The 12,326-nt window shown below is 43.0% G+C and overlaps 1 protein-coding gene across 1 annotated transcript in view; it reads right to left on the reverse strand.

The window, feature by feature from the left end:
- The window catches only part of LOC122377117 (speract receptor-like), a gene marked incomplete at its 5' end in the record, with an annotated part of 28,497 nt that extends 16,576 nt beyond the window's left edge, over positions 1 to 11,921 (reverse strand). Inside the window, 6 exons of the mRNA XM_043357082.1 lie at positions 1,493 to 1,564; positions 2,389 to 2,493; positions 3,000 to 3,170; positions 10,278 to 10,401; positions 11,168 to 11,246; positions 11,831 to 11,921. Coding sequence (XP_043213017.1) covers positions 1,493 to 1,564; positions 2,389 to 2,493; positions 3,000 to 3,170; positions 10,278 to 10,401; positions 11,168 to 11,246; positions 11,831 to 11,921 — 642 coding nt within the window. The remainder of the gene's footprint in view (positions 1 to 1,492; positions 1,565 to 2,388; positions 2,494 to 2,999; positions 3,171 to 10,277; positions 10,402 to 11,167; positions 11,247 to 11,830) is intronic.
- Between the last annotated feature and the right edge of the window lie 405 nt (positions 11,922 to 12,326).

Consider the following 12,326-nt stretch of genomic DNA (forward strand, 5'->3'; position numbering starts at 1 on the left):
CTCTCGCTCGCTCCGTTAGTCGCCCCAAAAGGCGTTATACTGGTTTTAGGCAATGTCAATCATTCGTTCAAACATTCAAAATATTTTTTATGATATTTAGACGAGCTATGCATATCGAATGAGTACGGTTTCAATGTTTAAAATCGAGTAAATCTCGCGATGTCCTGGAGCGGACTATTTCCCTGCCACTAAATGAGGTAGTCATTACCTTTCAAAAAGAGTTAACCGAGTTTCGTACGCGGTTTGTGCCTCCATTCTGTTTGCTAAGGTAAACAGCTTAGCCGAAGAAAGTCCTATGAACATTATTACGCTTCATAACTTCGACAGCGAATGTGTATAGTTATATTTATTTAATCTGTTTTGAAAGCCGTTTCCTTCATTTTATCTAAAAACCTTGCTTAACCCTCGGAAAAGGATGTTGATTTAGGAATTCTCCAAACTACAAGTAGAATAAAAATATATTCATTTTCAAATGGTGCACGCCACACGGCTTCTATAAGTGGCTTTTTGCTATATGTCACGTAAGCCATGCTAGGAACGCCGAGAAAACTCTCCACAAAGTTTGTAACTGAATCGAGTGCCTACGAGGGGAGAGAGAAAGACAGCAACCGAGAGAATCTGAGGCAAAGTTCCGACTGCTTTTACATTTGCTACTACGGCTGCTTCGTCTATCACTAGCCTAACCATGCATATTACATAGTAACCTTTGAAAAAGGAACCTTCTCAGCTCCTCCAGACGATTTATACGAAAAAAAAGAAGACAAACTAAGGGCTGAGCACTTGGGTTCAGTATCTATACGCCGATCAACTTCACACGAGAATAAGAGCTCAAATATAAGCACCGGCTGCTACTTGCTTTACTTTTCCTAGACCAAATTCAAAAGCAAGTTGGAATGACACAAATCCTCTGAACGTTATTAATGTCGGTCATTTATAAAAGTTGGCAAAGCTTAGTGTTTCGCTAAAACAGCAAATGAATAGACCTGCCATCAACCTTCAACATGCGCCTCTAAAAACTCAGGTGTCTACCATTTATGTATACAAGCTTCCCACTGATGTAATTAAAATCGTCAATCAGCAGGGACGATTTAACTATAAAAAAAACACGCGAGGCTTACAGGACGGTCAAGAAGCCATTCAAAGAACGAGAAGTCACACGTTTCCATTGGTAACATAGTGCTAGCGCATTCAGTGCCTTTTCTATGTGCTGCAACGCTGAACCCGGAAGTCTAATATCAACGTTTCAAAGGCATCCGGAAAGGCACTGAATGCGTACTTGCATCAATAAAAACATCTGCTAAGAGCATTGCTGCGTAGAAACTTCTGCAGCCGAAGGCAATCAGTGCATTGATGAACTGCTTTACAAGAAATAACCTATAAATGATTTCATCCGGATGTCTTGCTCAAAAGACCAATACGACACTCAAAAGGCCGGAGTGCGTGACCAAGGCAGGTGTATGGCAAGGAGTTGAGTATTTGCAGCAGCACGTACCCGTATGATGTCGAAGACCATTGAGGCAATGAACATGTTGTCCAACTTGACGTTGGCGTTCTCCAGTATATCCTGAAAGGAGGTTGTCATGGTGAAGGGTATGTTGACAGGTCAATATTACACAGAAGTCAAGGAAATGGGCTTCTGCGCTTTTTGGATATTTTTGTCGGTAAATGGTCATATGTCATACATTCTACCATTTCACGCAATTGGCCGTTTAGTGACATGTACGTTATTTAGTATACTTCGATCATTATTGCTACGCTTAATTACCATTTCCAGCACTGGGTATTATACAGGAGCTTGGAAATACACGAGCCGCAGACTAAGTTAAAAAAATTGATTTGTTTGTTTGTTTTGTTGGGTTAGGCCCTTTCGGTCGACAAGACCATTGCAGAGCCGGAAGGATGATAGGAATTAGGGGGAGACATTGGTCTGGGCAGGCACCCTAGTGAGTCGCCGGGGCTGAGCCCGTCCAGAGGACAGGCCACCCAGCCCCAAGGCACTCACTGCACCCGGCTACGGGGTGCGCTCCCTCGGGAGCAGCGGTGCCGCTCCAAGGGAGCAGCCCGCATGAGATAAAGTTGCCTGTCCAGCCCGGAGGAGGGTTGCGGCGTGGAGGAGAAGGATTTCAGTATCCTGAGGATAGAAGCACGGAACGGTGTAAAAAAAAAATTGATTATATTCATAAGACCTACGCTGTCGGCTGTAGAAGTACGAAGTAAACTTCCAATTTGCAAGCCATCCACAGATCTACAAATCAATAGCAAGGAAACAGCGATTGGTACAATTACACGACAATAGTTTAGCCTATGAATCACAAAACATTTTACACAACATGAGAGAAACCTCCAACAATTCACACTTTATCCCGGGCCGTTCTTCTGATCACTTACCCTCAGGCTGCCACGATTGCAGTAGTCGGAAACCGTACACAGATGAGGCGGATCCACACAGGCGCCGATAAACGGGTTCAGATTGTCGTGGCGCAAATCTCGCATCTGTGGAGAACATAAAATATCAGTCAATGGACTATGGAGCCCTGCATCCCAAATTCTACAACTCAAGCAGCTTTTGTGGCTGAGTACAAAAAGCAAGACAGTTCATTAACCGTGCTCGCATAATATTGTGCCGGCAAAGATAATTTTGCATATACGTTATTTGAAGAAGACGGATTCAGGCTAGAACATGAAAGCGTACTCGAGCAGTGAATGCAAGCTTTCTGAAAGGATATTTTGGTTTACTTAGCTTTTGCATGCATAAAAAATGACCTATGTATGCTGCGAAAAGCAGCAGAGCGCGCGACCAAACAGCGGACCTCCCTTCGTTACTAAGCTGACCTAACTTGCCGGTACCGATGCATGTAAAAATATCTATGTCTCATATCTGTGTACACTCAATAGACGGCCTAAAAACTACATGTTACACGAAACAAAATCAAAAGATATCAAAGACCGACGATCAGCATCATCTCAAATCACCATGACCGCTACAGCAGAAGACGTACCTTTTTCAGTTCCTTTTTCATCCTGCGGGTGATGTCGATGGTTTTCCTCCTGATCTCCTTCACAGCAACCATACGACCCTTGTAGACGCCCACACGGGTATACAGCGCCGAGTAGCGGAAATCCATCTCGTAGTTGGAGCTCAGACTGACCTGAGATGAACGCAGCAGCACCTGGCAAAAGGACGGGCTTTGACGCATACGATGTATCTAACGATAAAACACAAAACAGGAGGTGTTGGGAACCACATGATAATCAACACGTTAGATAGTTTTTTTTTCTACTAATAGTCCATTACCCATGATCAGGCAACCAGGAGTGCCCCCACCCTCAGTCCCAGCGACGCACAGAACCCTTACGTTAACACCAAAATAAAAATCAAAGTTGAAAAGTCGCGGCACTCCCTGCTAAGAAGAGGAAAAAACATAAAAGAAGCGGCGTTGACTACGTATGATATTATTTAACTTGGTTAGTAGATACAGAGAGCCATAGTAGTTAATGCCAAATCTAGCATCAACTGTCCGCTAAGGGTTCAATCGTACATTGTTAGTGAGGAACACGCACACACTCACTTGGAAGGGGACATTAGTGGGGTAAATCAGGTCTGGTCTAATTCATGCATGTTGTCTTGCCATCCCTCCCGATGCCCTCCAGCTAAGCCGAGCTTGTTGCAAGAGAGTCATCGGGAGAGATGGGGCCTGATATGGTGATTATATGCGAGCAAACATTTCCATTCCAACACTCTCCCAGTCTCACACTCCTGCGGCCCGCCTGGCCAGGCTAGGGCGGTATCATTCACCAATGCGTGAGGAATGGTCCGCCCCGGCCCCGGGGGGAACTCAACGTTGCCTCCCCAGCCGGGGAGATCTGTGGGGCACCTCCCCGGCGTTCCAGGCGGGCGGCCCGCCCCCACCCGCGCCGTCCCGCGTACCGCGTTCATCACGCGTGGACGGCGCCCCGCGGCCGGCCAGCCGAGCGGGAGGTCAGCCCATCGTATGGGCCGGCCCCCCGCCCGGCCGGCCAGCCGACCGGCCCCGCAGTTAAACTGGGCCGGTCTCGGGTTAGCCCGGTGGGTGGGGTGGGGGCAACGTATCAGTCAATGTACCAATCTCTTAACGTAGTATTTTAGTTAAAAACGGTATGGATTTGATGAAGAATAAAATGAGTTTTCTTTTCTTTTTTTCGTTTTCTTTAAAATCTATGATATGTGTTCTTATAGCTAGTTAACCGTGCGCCGGTAGTCAGGACTTGTACTCGATGAGAGTAACAGCATTGCATGTTCATTTTATACCGGTGTTGGTGCTTTTCATCTTAGTAGATGGTTCTTCACTTTAGTTTTGATTATCCCTATTCTGTCATATTTTGATAAGTCACAGAGTATGCTCAGTTTGTTCCATACTTCTGGGACGTAAAATTTTACAGTGTGTTTTCGATAATTGTTTCTGGTGGAGGGTACCTGGAATGTGTCTTTGTTTCTGGTCACACTTGGGGGTTTAAATTTGAACGATTTTCTTAGTATTGCTGGTTGAAGACCATTTAAGTATTTATATGCAAAAATAGTAGCTTTGTACGATACTATGTCTCGAATAGTGAGCATACCAATTTCTTTCAATCGGCGTGTCACGGATTCTCTGTATGGTAAACCCATAATTATTCTGGCTATGCGTTTTTGCACTGTCAAGATGCCTTTTAAGTTTGTTTCATAGTTTATGCCCCATACCAAGCAGCAATAGCTTATATGAGGCAAGACAAGGGCGTTGTACAGTAATAGGCTGTGGTGCTCACTTAGGCACCATCTAGCCCGACTGATTATACCTGCAATTTGACTTAGCTTAGTAGAAAGCTTTTTTATATGCTCTTTAAAAGATAGCTGTGAGTCTACATAAACACCTAAGAACTTAACACATGGAGCGTGCCTGATGTTATTGCCTTCAATATTTATATTAAGTTGATTTTGTTCTTTTCTTTTGGTATACACTTGATAGCACGTTTTTTCAAGATTCAGTTTAAGCTTGTTGCATTCAAACCAAGTGTTGATAAGTTGTAGCTCCCTATTCATCTTGCCTTCTAGTTTGTCATACATGCTGTCACTGAGGAAGATATTAGTGTCATCTGCAAAGGTTATGATATTCAATTGGTTTGATATGGTGCTTAGGTCATTCAAGTAAATAATGAATAACAAAGGGCCTAAAACAGAACCTTGGGGTATGCCACAAGTTATGCTTCTTGGTGAAGATAAATGCTCTCCTATTTTTACTCTTTGAGTTCTATTTTTCAGGTAATTTGCAATTAGATCCAAGGGCTTTCCTCTTATACCATATTTATTAAGCTTTTTAATGAGTACTTCATGATTGACACTATCAAATGCTTTCTTGACATCTAGATATACTCCAATGGCATGTTAAATCCGGAGTTTCTTGTTCTACGTCGCGGAGTTCGTTCAGGTCTACAACGAAGATAACATAGAAATGTCTTTGGTCACGGGTTTAGTGTCTACACCTTTTTTCCTTCAGTTTGAAAAAGTTGAAGCGCAATTGGAAAAAGATGCAGTTTAATTTGAAAAAGTTGTACTTCAATTTGAAATAAGGTAACTTCAATTTGAAAAAGATGAAATTCTTTTTGAAATAGTTAAAATACAAATAGAAAAAGATATAATTCATTTTGAAACGTATCGGGCTCGGATGAGAACACACTACATAATTAGTGTGCTCGTACCCATGAATATTATTGAACATTCTTGGATTGAAGCAAATACTAAAAATACACACTTTGCGCTTCAAAAGCGCTTATTTCTCCGATTTGCTGCCATGAAAATGGATTGAAACAAGCCTTTGTTTGCCAGACATGAAGAGTAACGCTAAAATGCTGCCATTGTCCTATATTTGCGCCACCTGTCGAGTGGCCCATTTGCAATATGCACTGTGTAATGGGTGAAGCCACCAGTCCTGTATAGACAATTAGACATGCTCAGCAAATGGTTTCCGTGATTTGTGACGTGTGATTTTTGTCGCCGATTAGTTGCGTCCAGATGTATGGACACTACACCTTTAGGCGGACCCATTCTGGACACCTTGTAGAAGTGTCCAGAGAACTGGTGATGCTGTCATCAAAAGTAAATAACAAAAAATCGCCTTGCTTAACCCGCGCCCGGCTGGGGGTCCTGGATTTCCACGCCCTGCTGGGGGGGGGGGGGGGTGTTTGAACACCCCCCCTTCTAACTCGGCTCCTGGGCCACGTAGCGATACGCGGAAGGCGGCGTTCGAAAGAGCGTCAAAAATAATGACGAAATCACTTCGGTCAATTTTTTGGTCAGGTCAAAGGTCAGGTCACCAGAGGTCATTGAAGGCAAAATTTCGCCGATTTCCAGGTCGAATGGCGAAAATTTCCAAGAAGCCAACGCATAACTCGGGAACCAATAGAGCTACAGCGCCGCGGAAAAGCGCATTCGATAGCCCTATTAACGCCCTTTCTGAGTAATTCTCTCAGATTTGACCTAACGTCAACGGTTTTGCCTGCAGGGGGCAAAAACTGCAAAAATAGCCGTTTTTTTTCGGAAACAGTTTTTCTGCAATAACTTTTGACCCAAGCCTTGTACGAGCTTACTTTTACCGGCATCGTGTTCCTCTCGTCAAGACGCATCGAATGAACTATAACTTGACCTTGAAAGGTCAACTTGAAAATTTGACCTCAGGTCAAGGTCATGACCTGACCGGAAAGGGTCATGTTGCATATCAGTCGATCCGTATCGTCGAGCTGAACACATCTAAGGCGTTTTCATCGCTCTAGCATGCCTCTATCAAAAGTTATTTGAGAAAAACTGTTAGATACCATTCGTGACCTAAGATGACCTCAGGGCATAAACAGGGGTCACGGACACCATTTTCATGTTCAGTGTGTCTAAACCACTTGTAATTCGGTGTTTGGGAGTGTTTATAATGTCTTTCGTCCAAAAGAGGCGCATTTCAATTTTCTCCCATTGACTTATAATGGGGAGGTCGCAAAATTGACCTGACCTTAGGTCATCGATATCAAAATTCTGAGATATACATTTTGTACATGCTATTGCTCTTAGCAATCGCTGAAAGTTTCAAAGCGATCGGTCACTCGGTGTAGCTATGACAGACATTGAAAGTTTTTATGAGGTGAGGTCACTTCAAGTGACCTGGTGACCTGACCTTGAATGACCTTGGTCTGAAATTTTCACAACATGTGTAGAATTGATGTATGATAAGGTGTACCAAAAACGGCGGCGGGAGCGCCGCCGTTTTTGAGATATTCGCGAAAAACCACAAGGGGGGGGTGTTCAAACACCCCCCCCCCCCCCAGCAGGGCGCGGGTTAATTTATGGATGCGGAAATCGTCTGTAATAACTTTTGAGGTGACTTAGATTCAAAATCTGCTTTTGAGAGAGATCTTTAGATGGTGGCGCAAATGGGGCAATGTCTGGCGATTTTAGGGCAGGGGTGCCCTAATTGCGCCTTTTGCAAGGGTTTACTAGAAATTCAATATAAAATTCGCGGCTGATTTAAGAAGTGTGGTAAGGGCATTTTCATAGCAAATTTATCAAATTACGAATTAGAAGACGTTAACCAGCTCTCCACCCATCCCTTTACGAGAAATAGTTCATTAACCCTCGCACGACCAGGCCATTTCTCATAACACGAACGACCAGGGGGGGGGGGGGTTGTTACGACCCCCCCCCCCTGGCGTTTCGAAACGGAAGGTCGTAGAGCTTAGCGGAAAAAACCAACGGATTGTTCTCAACGAGATCTCGCGATTGGTGGTATATTTTTTGGTCCTAGGTCAACATTTGACCTACTTTTGACCGGTCAAAGGTCAAATTTTCGGAAAAATAGATTTTTTTCAACTTTCGGCGGCGATTGCGGCAAAACGGTGGGAGATATCGACTTGAAACCTTCACTATCGTGTTTCTTGATCAATTCTCTATCGTTTGGTATGTATTTCGTTTCCCTAGCTCAAAAAATGGCGCGTTGGGAGCGCCGGAAGTCGGCAAGGTCACAGTCGGCGGCAGAAATTCGAAAAATCAAAATTTAAATTTTTGAAATCTGATTGTATTTTTGGATTTGGGAGGTCCATTTGCTCCCTATAGAAGCTAATATTGCTGCATATTCCCATTGAGGTGACAAGAATTAGCAAAATAGTGGTTCGGGCGCTTTTCAAAAATAGTACCGGACGCTGTTCCTCTTGTGACGTCATAGCTCCGTGACCTGACCTGACCCGGTCAAATTTCTTATACCACATGATAGCCAATACTTGCCCCAACATGCATGGGAAGTTTCATCACGATCCATCAACCGATGTCCGTACCACCGGCAGGAAACCTCGGGCGTTGGCACTCAGTTTGTGAAAATCCGGCCGGAGGCTGTACCTCTTATGACGTCAAAACTCCGTGACCTGACATGACCCGATCAATTTTTTCGGCAAAAGATGCGCAAAGGTTGCCCCAGAGGGTATTGAAAATTTCAGCCCGCTACGACAAGCCGTTTAGCGTGCACTTCGAAAAAACCTCAGGGGGGGGGGGGGGTTGATACAACCCCCCCCCCTAGGCGTTCTAGGGTTAAGCTAAGCATGGCACAATTTGGGCACCGTCCCCTACTAAGTTAGGTACTCAACATGTTTTCTTTTCAAATTGAACTTTATCTATTTCAAATTGAATTTAATCTTTTTCAACTTGAATTTATTTCATTTCAAAATGAAATTTATCTTTTTCAAATTGAAGTTCACCTTTTTCAAATTGAATTACATCTTTTTCAAATTGAGCTACAACTTTTTCAAACTGAAGGAAAAAAGGTGTAGATTGAGTAACAACAAAAGTTCAGCAATGTTTAAGGCGTACTACAAGCTGAACTTTTTGAAAATATGCCATCACTCAGCACAGCCCAACATTACACATCACTTTGAAAAACGAAAGTACTGAAACGACTCATTATAAACACAATTGACATCGATTCTTCGACATGGTTGCCAGTAGCAACAACGAAACACAAATGATTGCGGCAAGCTAACCATCCGTTTGTTCTGTTCTTGTTGCTTTTTGTACAATTTATCCAGCATTTTGCCGGCAATTTCAGCGGCTAGGCATCGACCACGCAGCAGCGTCCAACTCGCTATCCATTATGTAGTGTCGAGTTCTACTGTTTTTCCTTTCATTATTTTGCGGTGACCAAAATCAGATAGGTGGAATTTTGTAATGGGTTTAAGGTGCCTACATATTCATAGCTCGACGAAGACTAGCTTAGCGTCAGCCCTTGATATACAAAACTTTTTGTTAGTAAGACATTAGAAAAAATAACCTATACCTCTTAATTATATATAGCGTATAAAGGCCCGAAATAGACGTAAACACAAACATGAATATACAATATATATTTTTGTTGTTATTATCCTCTAGACCGTAAAAGAAAGTTGTCGGTGAGGTGTTTGATTTTCAAGTGTGCGGGGCGTTTGCACGAGGACGTCGGTTCGATTATGGATCTCCGAAAATCGTTGGCCTAACCTATTCTTGTCAAGTTTCAGCCACTCTGAGGAAGACAAACAAAACCTATCTAGTAGAGATGCCACTTTTGAACCCGCGAACCCGCTTTCTGCGGGTTTTCAAAACCCGCAGGGTTTTTGGCGGGTTCGAGAAGCAAAACTTGTCGTGTTGCGGGTATTTGGCGGTCAGACCTTAGAACCTATAAATTTTATTTTTTATTTTTTAGATGTAAAACACTATGCCAAGTGCATTTGCTCAGGTTAACAATACCATATTCATCATCATTATCTGAAAATCGCATATCTTATCATATCAACATTCATTTTGATAACAATATCATTCCAGAAGCCTAACATTGAGAGGGAGCCATAGTGAAATTTTGATCCTCAGCCAATGCTGAAGGATCATCAAAATCCCAGTCTTTGGTGAGAGAAAGATTTTATTGAACTCTTTTCAATAAGGAATTTCAAATGTATTGATGCAATATTCATTTTCCACTATCCAGTGTGCACTTCCTGAGGACTTAGCATAGCAATTTCAAGTCCTTACTATTTGTTTGGCTGTCTTTTTCTGAACAGCAATGATGCAAGTAAGGTTTATATAGCTCTAGCATTTACCCAGCTGTATTTTTCCTTGCAAAAACAGGTTTTTAAAATTGCGGGTTTTTTGCGGGTTCGGCTCAGCCAAAATCAGCTCGCGGGTAGTTGTGGTTGGGCAAGGGGTAGCTGCGGGGCGGGGCGGGTAATGAAATTACAAATTTGTGGCATCTCTACTATCTACTCACCCTGGATGAGAAGCTATCTGTAACGACAGCGGGTCTGACTTCCTCGTTTTCGTCATGCATCTGAATCTCTTTGTAGTCGATTTTCCATAGCAAGCTGTCAAGCTCTTGTTCGTACTGCCAGTTTCTGAAACAACAGGCAGGTCATTTCAGCTTTCATCAGCAAACAGAGATATGTAAGTGAACGTAAGTAAGTGTACGTAATATTGAGTTCATAGCAACACCATCTATCGTATGCAGAGATCATAACATAATTGTGTATGTTCACTACATGGTGCTCGACCGATCAGGCCATTTGACGTTATTTCGGCAAGGGGTGAAATATTTCCATTTATTTATACATTTCATACATAGGTTTTACGGTACTACGTTGTCGTTTATAAATACGCCAGCTTATCTCAAATACAGCGATATTCCAAATGATGCACATCGCAAAACAACTGCTCAGTGCGTGCGTAGATACGCACGTAAAATAAATCCAAGCCACAAAGCGCAAACCAGAGCAGCAATAAACTGTTTCTCTGAACTTACTAAGCGTCAGCACAAAATTAATGCATGCTGTAATTCGGTTGTTTTCGTTTCGGGTCATCACGTCGGTGAAAAACAGGCCCATCGGTTACGCGGGGCTGTTATTGTCTTACAGCATGAAATATCTTCTGCCGTAAGCGTTAGGATATTTCAAGAAAAACATACAATTTTACAGCAGTAAGTCATAAGGGAAATAGTTCCAGCATATCGTGGATAGAGCAGTAGCACTACCGGCTTAGTTGAACGATTCGCTACTATTTTATCATTTATAATTTGCTTGAAATTTATGAAAAAGCAGGCTAAGTTGTGCTGGAACATCACGCTAAATATTTCGGTATGATAAAAATATAAAAAGATTAACTTACCTATAGAACACCAGTCCAATGATGATGATAACTAGCACCACACCTCCAACAATTCCACAGGCTATCTCCTTCGTGTAGGCTGTGAAACATGCACATGAGTCAGTGTACCTACAAGGCACAAGCCACAGGGGAAGCCTAATTCAATATATCCTTGGGAGGAGCAATGGTTGCAGGACTGTCTCTGTCGATCGGTGGTGGTGTCGATAGCGGTAGTCTTGGTTGTTGGTTGGTTGTTGGTTAATGGTGTTGTGTTCCTAAGTGTTTAGGTATTTTCCACTGCATTGGAAACGGTAATCCATAGGTATACTCGTATGGGGCTTTAATTCTCCATACTTTTCAGAACTATGCATAACGCTGCGCTTTATTATACGAGTATATATACAACAGCTGGACAATTTTAGACATTTTACATTTACATTTACATGTCTTCTCCGCGTACCCTAAAATCAAAGCAGCTCCATGGGATTACTACAGTAAACACTAGTAAGCACTTTAAAAGCACTATTGATCTCCCATCAATAAAAGGATATAGTGGCATTTAGATAATATATGTACATTACGTCATTGCTATTGGGCAATATGCATTATGCAATATGCAATATGCATGCATGGACTGCAGTCCAGTCATTGCAATACGATTGTGGACCGGTCCCAGTAACTCACATATGCAGTTCTCCCCTCTGAATCCACAGGGTGGCTCGTCGATGGGAGGCTGTCCGCGGGGCCACTGGATCGGCTCCGAAATCACCAGCTCCTGTAATCGGAACGCTAGCTATTAGTATCTAATACTGAATTATATTGCAACTAAGTCAAGCCAAGAAAACGTCAGTTGCTAGAAGAAATACGTCAGTAGTTTTTCTTTCTGTCTCTGTCTCCCTTTCTCTCTGTCTCCCTTTCTCTCTGTCTCTTTGTCTCTTTGTTTCCTTGTCTCTCTGTCTCTCTGTCTCTCTGTCTCTCTGTCTCTCTGTCTCTCTGTCTCTCTGTCTCTCTGTCTCTCTGTCTCTCTCTCTCTCTCGCTCTCTCTCTCTCTCTCTCTCTCTCTCTCTCTCTCTCTCTCCTCTCTCTCTCTCTCTCTCTCTCTCTCTCTCTCTCTCTCTCTCTCCTCTCTCTCCTCTCTCTCTCTCTCTCTCTCTCTCTCTCTCCTCTCTCCCTCTCTCTT

The sequence above is a fragment of the Amphibalanus amphitrite genome, unplaced genomic scaffold, assembly GCF_019059575.1.
Source record: "Amphibalanus amphitrite isolate SeventyFive unplaced genomic scaffold, NRLGWU_Aamphi_draft 002534F_arrow, whole genome shotgun sequence".
Taxonomy (NCBI): domain Eukaryota; kingdom Metazoa; phylum Arthropoda; class Thecostraca; order Balanomorpha; family Balanidae; genus Amphibalanus; species Amphibalanus amphitrite.